This window comes from Mandrillus leucophaeus, unplaced genomic scaffold, assembly GCF_000951045.1.
Source record: "Mandrillus leucophaeus isolate KB7577 unplaced genomic scaffold, Mleu.le_1.0 Scaffold462, whole genome shotgun sequence".
In the NCBI taxonomy this organism is placed as follows: domain Eukaryota; kingdom Metazoa; phylum Chordata; class Mammalia; order Primates; family Cercopithecidae; genus Mandrillus; species Mandrillus leucophaeus.
Window position 1 is genome coordinate 3529389 of NW_012104943.1, and position 16668 is coordinate 3546056.

The 16668-nt window shown below is 38.9% G+C and overlaps 1 protein-coding gene across 3 annotated transcripts in view; it reads left to right on the top strand.

Annotated features, from left to right (window-relative positions):
* ARHGAP6 (Rho GTPase activating protein 6) overlaps positions 1-16668 on the top strand; it is a 515359-nt gene that overhangs the window by 384788 nt on the left and 113903 nt on the right. For 2 of the 3 annotated variants that reach the window (XM_011994872.1, XM_011994873.1), the window contains exon 2: positions 10976-11135. In XM_011994872.1, the coding sequence (XP_011850262.1) occupies positions 10976-11135 (160 nt within the window). Of the gene's footprint in view, positions 1-2324; positions 2662-10975; positions 11136-16668 lie in introns of those variants that run through there. The other variant, XM_011994874.1, reaches the window with a different exon arrangement.

Sequence of the window (16668 nt, forward strand, 5' to 3'; positions counted from 1 at the left end):
ATTATGTAGTGGCTATTTGATTTTATTCCATCTAAGTAAACGCACACGGCAATGAATACCAGGCTAAGGAATTTGGACTTTGTCCTGGAGCTAATGAGGATACATCAAAGGGTTTTAGGCAAAAGAGTGCTATAATCAGAAATGTGTTCACTCAAAAAGTTTGACAGTGATTCTATGATATTTTTGCCTTAAATGTGCAAAATATCACCAGTGATATAAACAGAAATAATCCAGAATAAGAGCCAAGAAGAAGGTAGAATTAATGCTTAATGGCATAGATTCTGAGGCTGTAAATTGTTTCTTGGTATGCTTAGCTATGGAGGGTTAAATGGGAAAAAATGACTATTGTGCTCTCAGCTATTTTTGTGATTAGCAAAACTCTTCCACAGATTGAACCTTTTAATTGCTTCCTGATATTTATTTCCAAGGCTCTTTCGGTGGCTATTTGGTCTCTTACTGGTTTTACTTAAAGAGTTTTTATTTAAATCTTAAAAAGGATTCCTTATCTTTATGTTTTGTTTTCCTGATGCATTTTCCAAAGAATAACAAATATTCACACCTTCTCCATTATTTCTGCATTTCCTCTCAAGGCCTACCTTGCTTCCACTCTTAATACAGACTAGGAATTTCACAAGATGTTGTCTCTCGAGATTATTTGAGATTATTCACTTAAATAGTCACCTTCTTATGAAACATTTATTGACCTGACAGTGTATGTCTCCATCAAATAATTGATTTAACAGACCACTCTAGTCTTAGATAATTATTCTTATTTCATCACTGTCCCTTCCTTATTAGATACTTATAACATGGCTCCTATTAGTACTGACTCTGAACTGTGGCTTTGTCTTCCAGTTAATTTGTAAGCTCATAGTGATTGGGATGACAACCGCATTACTTATGAGCTGTGAATCTTTGGGCAAGTTACTTAACTCCTCTGAGCTTCTGTTTCCTCATCTGTAATATGAGCATAATAATATAACCTACTGCTAAGAATTATTTTGAGGGTTAGATAAGTCAGTACCCATAAAATGCCTAAAACAATGCCTGACACTTAGTAAGTGCTCAGTCAGAACTACATGTTGCTGTCATCTATTCATAAACTAAAGGCTCATTTGCCTAATAATAAAAAATGAATTATATATTAATTTCATGTGAAATAATATATTAAGATATTAGATATCTTTAAATGAGGATGTAACTTCCATTGATGAGTATCCAGTATGAGCCATATTGACTGTCTACTGGAATAATGTGTATTTTCAACCTCAGAGTTTTTGGGGTAGTGGTGGTGGAGGTATGTGCAGTAACAGGTAGATTTTACTCTGAATCTCTGTTTAAGTTTAATCATTCTAGTAAATAAAACCACCTGGAATATTTTACTGCTTTAAAATTCCTTCCGCAGCAGCAGCAGCAGCAGAGGCTATGTGTGGCTTACATGATTAGCTTCACAGAATCCTGGTAAAAGCATACCAAGTCCTTAATTTTGAATCAGTAAGATCTTCCATGAAATCATTTCCTGGTTTGTCAATTATAATCACAATGATTCTTTTGTTGGAATTCACTTGAGACCCATGAGAGAACTATAACTTCCTATTGACTGGGAAACAAATATGTCTTTTCGAGTTGTATTTGGTTCAGTGCCATGTGGAATACATGGAGATCAAGGTAATTCACGATTGGAATTAATCTTCCCTTTTCCCTGTGCTCTTCATGGATGCCACCCCCAACCCCCACCCTAAGCTGAACCCTCTTAGATATGGCCATGTGGGCATATTCACTCTGACCTCCACACCCTCGGTTCAGGAAATGAATAACTTCTCAAGGACTGCTGTCCCACAAAGAGGATAAAATACAGAGCATGTGTTATGCTTCGGTGTAAAAGAGAATGAAAACTTTTTCTTTTTAATGTGTGTGACTAGTGTTAGAAAAATGGAGTCAGTAGTTTTAAAACATAATTTAAGAACTGAGAATTTGTCCTAAACAAAGAATGCATCCTATGTGCTTTATCTTGCTCTCAGGGGTTTCACTAGTGGCTTCCAACATTCTTTGGTTGATTCCTAATAAGGACAGTTTGCACAGTTACAATTCAATTACCATTTGTAGATCCCTGTGGAAAAGAGGATTTTTTTAGAGCAATCCTTTTCTAACTCGAGTATATTTCTTCAAAATGGTCTTATTAAAATAAGAAACAGGAAATCCAGTTTCAATTTCTCTCATTCTTTTTGTCCCTTCCCTCCCCTTTTTCCTCCTCCCCAACTCTCTCTCTCTCTCTCTCTCTCACACACACACACACACACACACACACACACACACACACACACACACACACAAACGCACTCACTCATTTGTGCACTTACTCAGGGACACAGCCTGTCTTCGTTCTGAAAGGACAGGAACTTCTCAATGATCCGATGAAAAGACTGCATATTTTTGGTCCCAAGATTCACAGTAGCGGAGGTCTTTGGCAACAAAAGGTATCGTGGGAGTCACAGCTATGCCAGCTAGGCCATTTCTCAGACATTCGATATGATCTGCCATTTCAGGATGCATTTTTTACCAAAAAAATAATTTTTTAAAAACAGACTCAACTTCCTACTCCAAGCTTAGTTCAGTTAGATTAGGGAGGACAGCAAAGACGCAGCTGATTATAATTTATGGGTAAGCAATATAAATATCTACATTTACACTTCTTTTTCAGAAAACAATTGTAATAAAATTTTGTGATTCTTTCACATCCATCTTGTGATTTAGGAAGAAAACTGGATTGATCAGTGTCTGAGATGTGTGACAGCTAAAAACTGTGTCGATATGGATTTATGAGAACCTTATTTTTAGATTAATGATGTTGTGGCAGCTTGAAATGAGCAAACTCAAGCAGAAAGGATTGTGTTGTGATTAACAGAACAGCATAATTGGGCTGATTTCTGTAAAAGATTCTGGCACAGGCTATTTTGAAGTCTGAAAGGGTGGTTTTCTTTCCCTCTTAACTTCTTGAATATGGGTGCAACATTTTAGTTGCTGTGGCTGTGATAAATATGGGTTTGGGGGAACAGTTTTGATATTATATAAGGCTAATAATAAATCTGATGTGCTTGTACTGTCTTTTACAAAAGAGGAAACTTTAAGTCTCTGAATTTTTAAACACTGTCTGGCTTTCATTATTATAAGGGTATGTCTCATAATGAAAGGGCTTGGTGGTGGAAAGAGGGGAACATGACCCTGATGTCCCAGATCCCATTATGCCACTGCAGCTGCTTTGCTCATTTGTAAAGTTAGAGGTTTGAATTGATTTATCATGAAATGTTATGAAATACATATAGTGGTTATGAGTCTAAATTCCAGAACCTAAAGCCTGGCTTCAAATCCTAACTCTGCCACTTAATTGGTGTGTGCTCTTGGCAAGTTGCTTAAGTTCTGTGCCTCAGTTTCTTCATCTGAAATATGGGAATAATGATGGTAACATAGTCCTTAGGTTGTTGTAAGAATTAAATGAGATAATATAAATAAAAGGCTTAGAACAGTAACTAGCAGAGAGTGGACCATCTATAAATGTGAGCAGCATCTTCAAGGTCTAAGCTATCTCTGGAGGTCGTTCTAATTTCAGCGAACTAAATTTAATTAGAGAAAGACAAGTAGAACCATTAGCTGCTGGCCCTGTCATTGAGAAGTTTCTAATTCATGCCAGTGTTTCCACTTTCTGCAACCCTGAGATTTGTGCAGGCTGTCTTACCTTCCTCCCATCCAAGACTCAAGAGAGCTTAGAACTAAGAATTAAATTGATGGCCAATTAGAAAAGTCCACAATTCAACTGGGACTACACAGAAATGAAATTGACCTTTTGCTCTGACGTTTTTGCCCTTGAGGATTTCCAGTATGTCCCCTCTATGCTAACCATTGGAAAGGTTCTTTCCACTGGAAACAAGATGTAAGTGACATTTGTTTTTTTAGATGGTGTTAGCCCAGCCCTGGGTTTGACAATGTTCATTTCTACTTCTTTAGTTTATCAGTAACCCAGGTGAACAGGTCATTTGCAGATAACCACTTCTATTTCATGCTAGCATTTGCATATTTTTAAATATGCTAAATCATTGTTATGTTGTGTGATTTTTTTTTTTTTTTTTTACAGGCTCTCTGGGATGTTTCTCAGAGACAAAATCTTAGGAGAGGAGGAAAATGGTGATGGCAAAAGGCAGATCCTAATCACAGATGTGCCTTTACTTTTAGTCCAGTCCAGGGGTCAGCAAACTTTTTCCATAAAGGGCCAGATGGTTAATGGCCCTTTGCGGAAGGGCAGCTTCGTGGACTGTGCATTCTCTGTTGCAACAACTCAACTCTGCAATTGTGGCCTGTAGGCTGCCATAGACAATAACAATGAATGAGTGTGGCTGTAGTTTTCATAAACTTGATTTATGAAAACAATAAGTAGGCAGTCCTTGGCTCCCGGGCTAGTCAGCTTGTATCAGCAAAATCCCTATCATCATCCCCGTTTCATAGATGAGGAAAGTGGGGCATGGGGAGTGTAAGTAGCTTGCTAAAAAGCCACATGGCTGGCTAGTAAGTGGCAAAACTGGGACTCAAACTCAGGCAGCCCAGCTTGCCACCCCTTGCTTTTAGCCACCATGCTATGCTATACCTATGTCAACCAGTCTCTGCCTGGGCTACTGGGCTTCCGAAACCCGCCTGGCTCATTCCCTCACCTCCTTAAGGGTTGGTGCAAAAATCATGTTCTCTGTAAGGCTTTCCTGGTAGCTCATGCAGCACTCCTATTCCCCTCACCCTGCGCTACCTCCTTCTCTACCTCTTATCACCTTGTAAAACTTGCTGTGTAATTCAGCACACATTTCTTAAGAGTTTTTGGTGTCTCTAAAACTTCCAAGTTAAGATGCTGTGCTAGGTCCTTCTTGTATCACCATAAAAATACCTGAGACTGGGTAATTTATAAAGAAAGGAAAAGAAGTTTAATTGGTTCACAGTTCTGCAGGCTGTACAGGAAGCATGGTGGTGTCATCTGCTCATCTTCTAGTAATGGCCTCAGGTAACTTTTACTCAGGATGGAAGGCAACAGGGAGGCAACCTGTCACATGGTAAGAGCAGAAGCAAGAGAGAGAGGGAAGAAGTGCCATGCTCTTTTAAACAACCATATCTCACATGAACTTGGAGCAAGAATTCACTATTGCAAGGACAGCACCAAGACATTCATGAGGGATCCACCCTCATGACCCAAACACCTCCCACCAGGCCCCACCTCCAACATTAGTGATTATATTTCAACATGAGATTTGGAGGGGACAAACATCCTAACCACATCAGATGGGGATGCAAATTTAGAGTGGTGATGATTAATATTAATTATAACTTAAATTTCCATTTATTCAGGTCTTGTGGGAGATTATAAGCCTTCCACAAGAAATTCATTTGTATTGTCTGATATTATCCCTACAAACTGAGCGTTAAGTCTTGTTTTTTCTCCATCTTATTAATGAGAAAACCGATGATCAGAGATTTTCTGAATCTTACCAAAGAGCTGCCTTCTATTTGAATCCAAGTCTTCACCACCATACCAGTGAGACTCAACCTTTATTATGCAAAAAGTAAGACTCATCTGGGGATGCTGCTTTATAATGGAGGTGCTTGGGACCTATTCCTTGTGACTCTAATTCTCTAAATCTACCTTACAGCCAAAGGAGGCTACATGTTTAACAATGATCATCTGCCCAGGTGTTTCTGATGCCTTGGGTCCACAAACCACATTTTGAACAGCCCTGCCTCACCCCTTGTTTGGCCTTGGGGAGTTTACAGTTGGATGAGATTAAAGAGATGCTGCAATTAGAGACTAGCCCCAAGGATGTAAGAAAACAATGTGGTGTAGAACAAAACCAAAATTATTTCAATCAATTTTATTTCATGGGAAAATCAAGTCTGTTTGTAAAAATGCAACTTAGCTCAAAAGAATGACTTTCTGAATAAAGCATAGATATTGTATTGCTTGGGTTTTAGTTTGTCTTTTGCTTCTTTTTTTCTAAACATAGAGACATATACTTCTGGTGGGAAGGAAATCTCTTTAGTTAACACTTTTGGTGGGTTGTTCTCCAGTTAATCAAGACTCTATTGTTTTCAAACTTTTTTTGGTTTGCTTCTTTTAATTAGGTTTGTAGCATTTGTGCTTCTTAAAACTAGCTTAAAATAAGCCCTATGATTTTGTTTATGTGTACAATATGTAGAAAAATACATATAAAATACACATAGTAATGCATGATATATATATGAATATATAGTGCATATTTTTATGATAAAATATATAAATAATTGTTAATATTTCCCAGCACCATCATTTTATGGAGATTCTATGTAATTTGGGCTTAACAGCAGACTTATTTATGCTAAACCAAGGTTTCTCAACCTCTGCACTATAGACATTTTGATCCAGATAGTTCTTGATTTTGGGCAGTAGTCCTGTGCATTACAAGGTGCTTAGCAGCATCCCTAGCCTCTGTCTTCTAGCTGCCACTATCAAACGCTGCCCCAGTTATAACAACCAAAAATGTCTCCAGACATTGCTAAATGCTTACTGGGGGCAACATTACCCCACCAAGGACCATTATCCTATATCGTTTTGTCATATTGCTGCCCTTTATTAATGCTGTCACATAGTACCCTAGAATAGAAAGATATTTTTACAACTGCCAAGGTCTTTAGTCTATCCAGAGACATTGGGTGAATTTCAATTTCATCTACATTTATAAAATCTAAACAAATTTGAAATCATGTACCCCATAAATATATAAACCTACTATGAACCACAGAAATTTAAAAAGTAAAAATAAGGAAACAAAAAATACGGAGATTGTCTTGGTCAACTGGGTCTGCCATAATAAAATAACCTCAGCTCTCTCTTTTGGTTAACAATTCCAAATATACCAAAGAAGTTTAAAAATCCAAGAAGTTAAGAACCATGGGCTGCAATATATAATGAACTAAAGTAAACTTGAAGCATCGCACTTCACTTTTTATTATGCTAAGTGTAGTCATTTGTAAACAGTTTGAAAAAAACATATATTATTTGATTGTGTTGGAACCGTTTTAATTGAGAGAAGAAAATCAAGGCTCAAGAAAAATATAAATTGGCCAGGTTCTGTTTTGCCAGACTTAGTAATGTTTTAATTCTATTTTTTCAAAAGAAAATACCATTTTCACCATGTCCAAAACTGGGTGATCTTCCTTCTCCCCCTGCAAACCTAATTCCCTCTGCCATTCCCCATCTTGGTGATTAGTGTTACTATCTGCCCAGTTGCTGAAACTAGAAACTCAAGAGTCATGCTAGATTACTCCTTCTCTTCCCCTCACTGCATCCAGTTTATTCTCCAGCATCTATGTGGTTCTAAGTATCTCCCGTGTCTGTTCAAATTGGAATCAGCATCCTACTTAGCACAGAGTCTTTTCTCATCCCCACATCTTTGACTTGCTCTCCCCTTTAATTCCTTAGGAAACTTGTTTCCAGTCATCTTCCCTATAATTCAAATCTTCTCATGTTCCTCTCTAGCTCAAAGTTCCTGAATGACTAGCCTCCTGAATGACTAGCCATCACCTATGGAGGAAAATCTAATCTAGTTTGCATTGCCAACAGAGACAGCCCTACAGAATCTGGCCCTGACTTCTGCTTGGCTTCACCTCTTGCCATTTTCCTCCTTCCGGCCTTGTAATTCCTGAACAAGCCTGTTTTCTCAAACTCATTTGCCTTGGCACCTGCTGCTAAAGTTGCATTGCTACTGGGCGAACCCTGCTCCCTCTTACTCAACTTTCAAGCCTCCGTTGAAACACTACCTTCTCTATAAAGCTTTCCTTGATCCTCCAGATAGATAACAAAGCCTTCTCTCCTAGGCATTCATTGCATTTAGTACTTATTTCTAGTATCACAGTCTCTGTGTTTTATGGATTGCTTGTGTTCTTCCTACCTGAAGGTTAACTCTGAGGACAAGGATTGTGTTGTCATCTTAATAGTGCCAAGCCTACCACAGAGCTTAGCATCTCATCTGTGCTTATTAAATATTGTTTGAATTAATTAACCAGGAGGACTTAGTAAATAAGAACAAAATGTCCCTTCTAGGAATTAGTTGATTTCAGTCATAAGCTATAGTTCACAGGCTGGGAAACTCTAGCCCGCCAGCCAAAACCAGCCTGCTGTTTTTGTAAATAAAGTTTTATTGGAATATGGCCACACTCACTAATTTATAAATTATATGTGGCTGCTTTCATGCCACCAAGCGAGACTTGAGTAGTTGTAACAGAGATCACATGGCTCACAAAGCCTGATATATTTTCTATGTGATCTTTACAGAAAAAGATTGTCAAACCCCTACTACAGATAATTAAGCCCATTGGAGGTCACATCTTTAAACGCTTTTAAAGAATTGGTATGTAATTCTGCTTTGACACTTCAAATAGCAGTCAGCTCCCTTAGGTACCTAAGCTTCGTATCTAAAATTTATAAACTCATCTGGGGACTTTCTATCTGGGAGAAAATAATAATAAAAAAAATTCCCCAATAGTGTTCCTTGTACTCTAAGCTTAGAGTGTGAGTGAGGGTTACACCCAAGGCCTGAGTCCCCAACCGTAATATCTACATGTCCTATTTATTCTTAGACTGGTTATACCAAAAGAAAAAAAAAGAAAAAAGAAAGAAAAAATTCAAAATACACTAGCCCCAGAAGAATTTTCTTCTGTTCACTGAATGTGACTGCAGCCTCCTCACTTTGACTAGATTTGCTCACTCACTCCTCTCCCGACATGCCCTCCTGCATCACCCTCCCTGAGCTCCTCCTGGGTTCCTGCTAGTCTTCATCATTATCCACTGGATGTAATTCATACATGTCAAGGCAAAGAAGCTAAAAGCCATAACTTCTTTTAGCACTTGCTCAAATTTTACCTTCTCAGTGATGTCTTTCCTGACTGCTGTCTCTAAAACTGCAAATTCCTTTCTTTTACTTCCGCTTTGCCTTTTTCTTCTCCCTAACAGTTATCATTATTTAACACACCATTCCTTTTACTTACCCCGTTCATTTGCTGCCCCTACCAGAGTATAATGTACTCATCTATTAAATGAATGAATGAAATCCCAGATAAATGGAAAATATCAAGGAATTAACATAGTGCCATTGACTTTTGGAATGAATACACTAGGCAGGAATATGCTACCAGTGTGAAACAAAGTGCTATGGCACTTTGTTGCTGGGACCAGTCTTTCTGTCTCCCTTCTTTAAGGTGAGTGACTTCTTTTTTTTTTTTTTTTTTTTTTAGACAGAGTTTTGCTCTTGTTGCCCAGGCTGGAATGCAGTGGTGCAGTCTTGGCTCACTGCAACCTCTGCCTCCCAGGTTGAAGCAATTCTCCTGCCTCGGCCTCCCAAGTAGCTGGAACTACAGGCATGCACCACCATGCCCAGTTAATTTTGTATTTTTAGTAGAGACTGGGTTTTGTCATGTTGGCCAGGCTGGTCTCAAACTCCTGACCTCAAGTGATCCACCCACCTCAGCCTCCCAAAGTGCTGGGATTACAGGCATGAGCCACCAGGCGAGTGACTTCTTTAAGATAGTGAAGTCTTATGGGATTCTGTAAGTGTTCCATTTATTGCAATGAGTCCCTGCGTGGGCCAGCACCTCTCCTTCCCCAATAGAACTTTTCTTTTCTTGATCATTGAGCAACAGCAGCTGCCTCTTCAAATCTGTTGCAGCATGACTTATATATGAGATTCACAGGAAGTCTTCTTTAGTAAGGAGACACTGGGCTTCGGAGGATTGTAAAGTACTTTTTCTTTGGGCATGACTTTCCCACTGTCTGCACTGAGGGTGGAGCCATTCACCCTCAGTAGGCTGCAAGGGTGTGCATGTGTACACTTGAGTACACTTTTAAGATTGTGGGAATCTTTGACTCTTTGATGTGGAGTATTTTAGCATCAAATGTCTCTATAAATACTAAACATCTTCCTATTGATCATATCTCTAAGCTTATTGTGTTCAAAATAACTCATGAGAGTATATAAATAGAACCTCAATGGTTACAATATTAGCATAGAGTTTAAAGCCCTACATTCTTAGCTTGAGTCCTCATTCCAAATCTTGTAAGTTTTATGATTTGGGGAGAATTACTTAACCTCCTCAAGCCTCAGTTTCATCATCTATATTATATTACTATATGTATAGATACTATATGTCACTGTACTATTCATGTAATATACCATAAGTATAAACTTTACTATCTATTATAATATATTGTCATATACTAGATTATATTATTAAATTTTATATGAGATAGGTAAAAAAATGTTAACCACTTCATAAGGTTGTTGGAGGGATTAACTAAAAAGCCCTTGACAATAGTTAACAGCAATACATAATCTCAAATAGCTAGAAGGAGGATATTGAATGTTAGCAACCAAAGAAATAATAAATGTTTGAGATTAGTTACTAATTATTAGAAATACATATCTAATAACCATATGTATAGAAATATCACCATGTGCCACATGAATATGTACCATTTTTATTTGCCAATTTTTAAAAATGCCCTTGGTGCAGTCACTGGCCCACGGCAGGCTCTCAATACACACTCATCCCCCTATATCTGATGTGCATGATGGCAATTAGCAGCAGCACAGTATTTCACAAAAGTTAAAAGTTCCCGTGTGTTCCCATAAAAAGGAAGAAGTAGGACCCTCACAGTATCTTTCTACATATTTTCCTTAGGCCTATATGCATAATAAGATGAGATCATGTGACCCAGCAGATACTTGAGATTTTGACATTTGCAATTAACTGAGAAAATCCACAGTGAAATAAAAGACGATTTGACTTTGGGAATTGAGACCCAATTTTGGAACACAAAGGTGGTTTGCTTGACTTTATTACTAAGAGAGGATGAGATTTGTGAGAGGTAGGTGAACTCTGTAACTCTTGATTTTTTTTTTTCTTTGGCCTACAGGGTGATTTCACCTGGAACAGCATGTCAGGCCGCAGTGTACGGCTGAGGTCAGTCCCCATCCAGAGTCTCTCAGAGCTGGAGAGGGCCCGGCTGCAGGAAGTGGCTTTTTATCAGTTGCAACAGGACTGTGACCTGAGCTGCCAGATCACCATTCCCAAAGGTAAGGCCTCGTCTGCCTTTCTGCCAGGGAACACTGCAAGTCAAATATTGGCTCTGCCAAAGCCAGGAGCTGTGAACTCTTCTCACACCTAATATTCACACAGGAAGGAAACTACAGCTTCTTGGTTGTTGGCTGGCATTAGTGTCCATTTGAAGGACATGTTCAAGAGGGACAATTTGCATGTCAGCTAATATGTTTATTTAAAGGGAAGGTCAATTTGGAGCATTACAAAGGAAAGCTGTATGTATATCAACAGTCTATATGGATTCAGAACAACCAATTAAAAATAATTTTCAGAAAGGTCATCTTAAAGGGTCAGAAGAAAAGCTGTGAATACCTCAGTCTGGTTTTAAAATAACTCATTTGAAAAGAATGCCGTAACACTCCCGTTAAACTTGTCATTTGACCCTATGCCAACTTGGAATCAGGGATTTTACCGAAGTTAACTCCTTTTTAGCCAGTTTTTCAGCTGGTGTGTTCTATGTTGCACTGGAGCCAGTGCACACCTGATTGGCTGATGTTTGTTTTTTAAACAGATCCTGATTCCACTAAAGATGAGACACATGTACTTGAATTCCTTGAATCCATAAAACTTTGTCTCTGTATGTTTACTATTGTCTATAAAGGCACTTTTTTTTGGGGGGGGGGGCGGATGGAGTCTCACTCTGTTGCCAGGCTGGAGTGCAGTGGCACGACCTCAGCTCACTGCAACCTCCACCTCCTGGGTTCAAGTGATTCTCCTACCTCAGCCTCCCGAGTAGCTGGAATTACAGGGGTGCACACCACCACGCCCAGCTAATTTTTGTATTTTTAGTAGAGATGGGCTTTCACTCATGTTGGCCAGGATAGTTTCAATCCCTTGACCTTGTGATCCACCTGCCTCAGCCTCCCAAAGTGCTGTGTTGGGATTACAGGCATGAGCCACTGCGCCTGGCCTATAAAGGCCCTTTTTAATTTGTATTAGTATGTAGCAGACAGCTACTTTGAGACAGAATGAAAAACTATGATATTATACACATAGAGTAAATCTGCCATGAAGAACAACATTGGGCAGTGTGCCCGAAACTTAAAGGACAGCAGAAGAGGGATAGGAAGCTTCTAGAAGCTAGAATATTTCCACAGAGGATTTTGGTATCTGCAAAACTTCTCTTATACTTTGTTTTCTTTTGGAGGAGGTTGAGGGGATGCTTCATGAACATTTATTCATAAATAGTTCATATATATGTATATACACACAATATATGTGCATATATACGTATACACATATACACACAAATATGTGGTTCTCAAGCAGGATTGATTTTGCCCCCCATGCCCTGGGGACATCTGGCAATGTCTGGATATATTTTTGGTTGTCGCAGCTTAGGGGATGGATGCTCCTAGCATCTAGTGGGAAAAGCCTGAGGATGCTGCCCAACACCCTATAATAAATAGGACAGCCCCCTGCAACAAAAATTATCAGGCCCCATGTGCTGAAGTTGACCTACCTTGCTGTACACACATATGTTCACATTCTGTCACCCACAGTGCCAGTGGTGGAGGTCTCTTGGCTCAGCTGTGGCTAACAGAAAGAATGCTGGCTTGGAGGTATAAAGACTAGGACTTGTGAACTCATCCTGTCACTCCTCACATATGTGAACTTGGGCAACTTGCCTCTGCAGTAGGAGGCTCAGTTCTTTGACCAGAAAGAGTAGCACAAAAATGCTGACAGAGTTTTTCCTTGGATAGCGAGTCTTAGGGCCATGTTTTTTCTTGAAGCAGGAACCTGAGACTCCATTGGAGGTCATGACAGAGTTCAGGAGAGAGAGATAGGCAAGGCCAATGGGCTGACAAGACATGCATATTTTACTGGCATATGCCTTGCACCTTTGGCTTTCTTGTCACACTTCGTTCACTACCACAACCACAGCATGTTCTTTCCAAGAGGAAATCCCCACCCTGTTTTATTTTTTCATGCTAATCTCACACATAGAGACCCTCAGCTCAAATAAGAAGAAAATCACTTAGGCAATTGTGAAAAATGAATACTAGTGACTGTCAGGCCATGTCGCTCTTCTCCTTAAGAAAGGCCCTCCTGCCTTACCTGGTATTGGTTTGGTTGTAGGGTGGAGATGAGGCCTGTTCTCCCTCCAACTTAACTCACAAAGTGACCCATGCGGGGCCCAGGCCAAGAGTTTTGTCTCCCTTTAATGAGCACAGACATTCTTTTCATTCCTCAGGGGAAAAAAAATGGCAATATTGTTAGCAAACTTAATTTGTAGTGAAGGGAATGATGACTTTGAAAATTTTTTGAAACTTGGATTGAATGCGTATCAGATAAGATATCAGGGAACAGATGTTCTCTGTGGCTTTGTTTTTAAATCCAGTTGATTTTTCTCTTTGTTCCTGCTTTTTAGAGAGTCCGCTAAACAAATAACCTTTACCAAAAACAGTTTTATAAAACTTGTCTACTAGAAGCTTTGTCTCCATTGACTATTTCTGAGGCTGTGTGGTTATCCGCACATCCAGGGAAAGATTTGTGCTATCGAAATGTTTGAAGATATTCCTAGGCCACAGCAGTCATTTTCATATTTTCTATCAAAATAGGAACTAATGATTTACAAATAATTTTCTCACTTATAGATGAGAAGGAAATTGTGTGGCTGGTGAAAGAAACAGACATCACCTGAGGGTTTCTGAAGCTACTGAATTGGATATATGAATATAGACATCAAATATTTACTGAGATCCTTGGAATGTGTGGCTGGTGGCAAGCTCTATGACAGTAGCTTTGGTCTAAATTTGGCCACTTGGTCCCCATGCAAATCTTCTAATGGAGGTTCTAAACAGGATCAGATTCACTGTGTGAATAACTTTCACAGGAAGATAAATACTGTAGCCAGGACCTAACGCCTAAAGAAATGATGTCAAGCCTAATAGGATATAATGAAAATCATGATACAATGAAAATGGACACATAGTCAAGCTCACATTTCTGTTCTCTGTCACATTAGGATGATCACAGGGATTTATTTGTGGTTATCTATTTGCAGAACCCTCTCCTGTGAGTCTGGTGCTTCCAGGGTTCAAATGAATGCTATTATAACATAATCATCAGCTGCCAGAATTTACCATAGAGAGGAAAGAAATGAGGATGGGGAAGTTGGGAAATTACTGGGTGATTTCCTAGAGTGGACCACAGGGGTGGGATCCAGAGTACAAGTGGAGGGTTTGACCTTCTTTTACACTATAATGATAGATGGACATTAGTTATATGGACACTGATGCAAGTGAGTTAGAAGATGGTGGGAGTGCACGTGGGATTTTACTCCAGATTGCTTCTCAGCATCCAACAAAATAGGAAGCAATTTAATCCACTAGGAGTGAGGATGGAGAAGAGGTCCTGGAGGTTTGAGGAGAGAGGAGAGGAGTGGAAGACAGGGCAGCTAACGAGCCAGCAATGTCACAGGATTGCAGGACAGGCCAAAAGGTCCATTTGAGGTTAGTAACTGGGAATTTTAAATGAAAAATAAACATCCTGGTAGCTAAACACTGTTAAGCTAAATACATCATTTTGGACTTTTAATTCCCCAGCCTTAGTTAATCCAAATATCCTCTTTTGAGTTAGGATTTTTCTAGTTCAATTCAATGAAGGTGAAGAGAGACATGGCAGTTGAGAATATATCTGTAGTAGGCAAAATAATGGACCCCCAAAGATGGCCACATCCTCATCCCTGGAACTTGTGAAGACGACACCTCACAGGCCAAAAGAAACTTTGCGAATGTGATGAGTTAAGGTCCTTGAGATAAGGAGATTATCCTGGATTGTCTAGGCGGGCTCAAACTAATCACATGGGTACTTTAAAGTGCAGAAACTCTCCCAACTGTAATCAGGGAGAGATGTGACTATGGAAGTATGGTCAGAGAGATGCAATGTTGCCAGCTTCAAAGATGGAGAAAGGGGCCATAAGCCAAGGAATGCAGATAGCCTCTAAAAGCTAGAAAAGTCAAAGGGACAAATTCTTCCCAAGGGGCCTCCAGAAAGGAACAAAGCTCTGCTGACACCTTAATCTTAGCCCAGCAAGACCCATTTCAGACTTCTGGCCTCCAGAACTATAAGATGATAAATTTGAGTTGTTTAAGACACTAAGTCTCTGGTCATTAGTTACAACAGCACTAGGATGCTAATACAGTATCCAAGGGAATGATTCTAATCCCACAACACAGAGCCTAAACTGGATAACAAAGGAAATTAGGAAGAAATACGATAATATAAAGATGTCAATTATGTCATTAATTATCTATAAGCTGAATGTGATTACAAAATAAAGTACCAACAGAATTTTTCTTTTTGATAATTTTACTAAATTAATCTAAACATCTGGTAAAATAATTAAGTGAAGGTAGTCAGGGGAAATCTGATAAAGAGATAAAATGGAGATTAACCCTGTCCATTTATTCAAATGTGTCACAAAACTGAAGAATTAAAAATGAACCAAAATATATATGAAAATTTATTACATGATAAATAAGGTATTTTTTGTAAAGGGAAAAAGATAGGTTATTATTGTATTTGAGATAGTGAGACAATCATCATTAAGAAAATAATAAATTGATATGGAAGAAAGATTTGAAGATTAAAAAATGAAACTATAAATGATGCACCAGAAGAAAACATAGGTGGATATATATTTTTTTACACTAGGGAAGGCCTACCCAGAAAACATAAAGAGAGGAACAAGTTTCACTACATTTGAAAAAACAGAATCATCTCTGACAGATAAGCAAGTAAATAAACTTTATAGCACATTTGACAAACTAAAGGCTTACTTCTCTACTACGTAAAACTTAATTACAAATTAATATAAAAAGAAAATCTAAAATATAGACAAAATTACGGGTGGCTCACAGAAAAATACAAGTGGTATAAATAGATTTGAAAAGATGCTCACCCTCACATTCATTAAATAAATGCAAGCTAAAAACCAAGGAGATTTTTTTTCTCTCAGAATGGCATGGCTCCAAAAGTTGGATGATACACTTTATGGGGAAACAAACACTCTCATACACTGTTGGTAGAGGTATAAATTGTTGCAACAAGGTGCAAGGCAATTTGGCAACATTTATCTAAATTGTATTTATGTATTTATTATTTCCATGGTTTTTTTAGGAAAAGGTGGTATTTGGTTACACGAGTAAGTTCTTTAGTGGTGATTTGTGAGATTTTGGTGCATCCATCACCCAAGCAGTATACACTGAACACAATTTATAGCTTTTTATCCCTCACCCCTTTCCCACCCTTTCCCCCTGAGTCCCCGAAGTTTGTTGCGTCATTCTTATGCCTTTGCATCCTCATAGTTTAGCTCCCACCTACTAGTGAGAACATAAAATGTGTGATTTTCGGCTGGGCGCGGTGGCTCACGCCTGTAATCCCAGCACTTTGGGAGACGAGGCGGGTGGATCACGAGGTCAGGAGATCGAGACCATCCTGGCTAACACGGTGAAACCCCGTCTCTACTAAAAATGCAAAAAACTAGCCGGGCGAGGTGGCGGG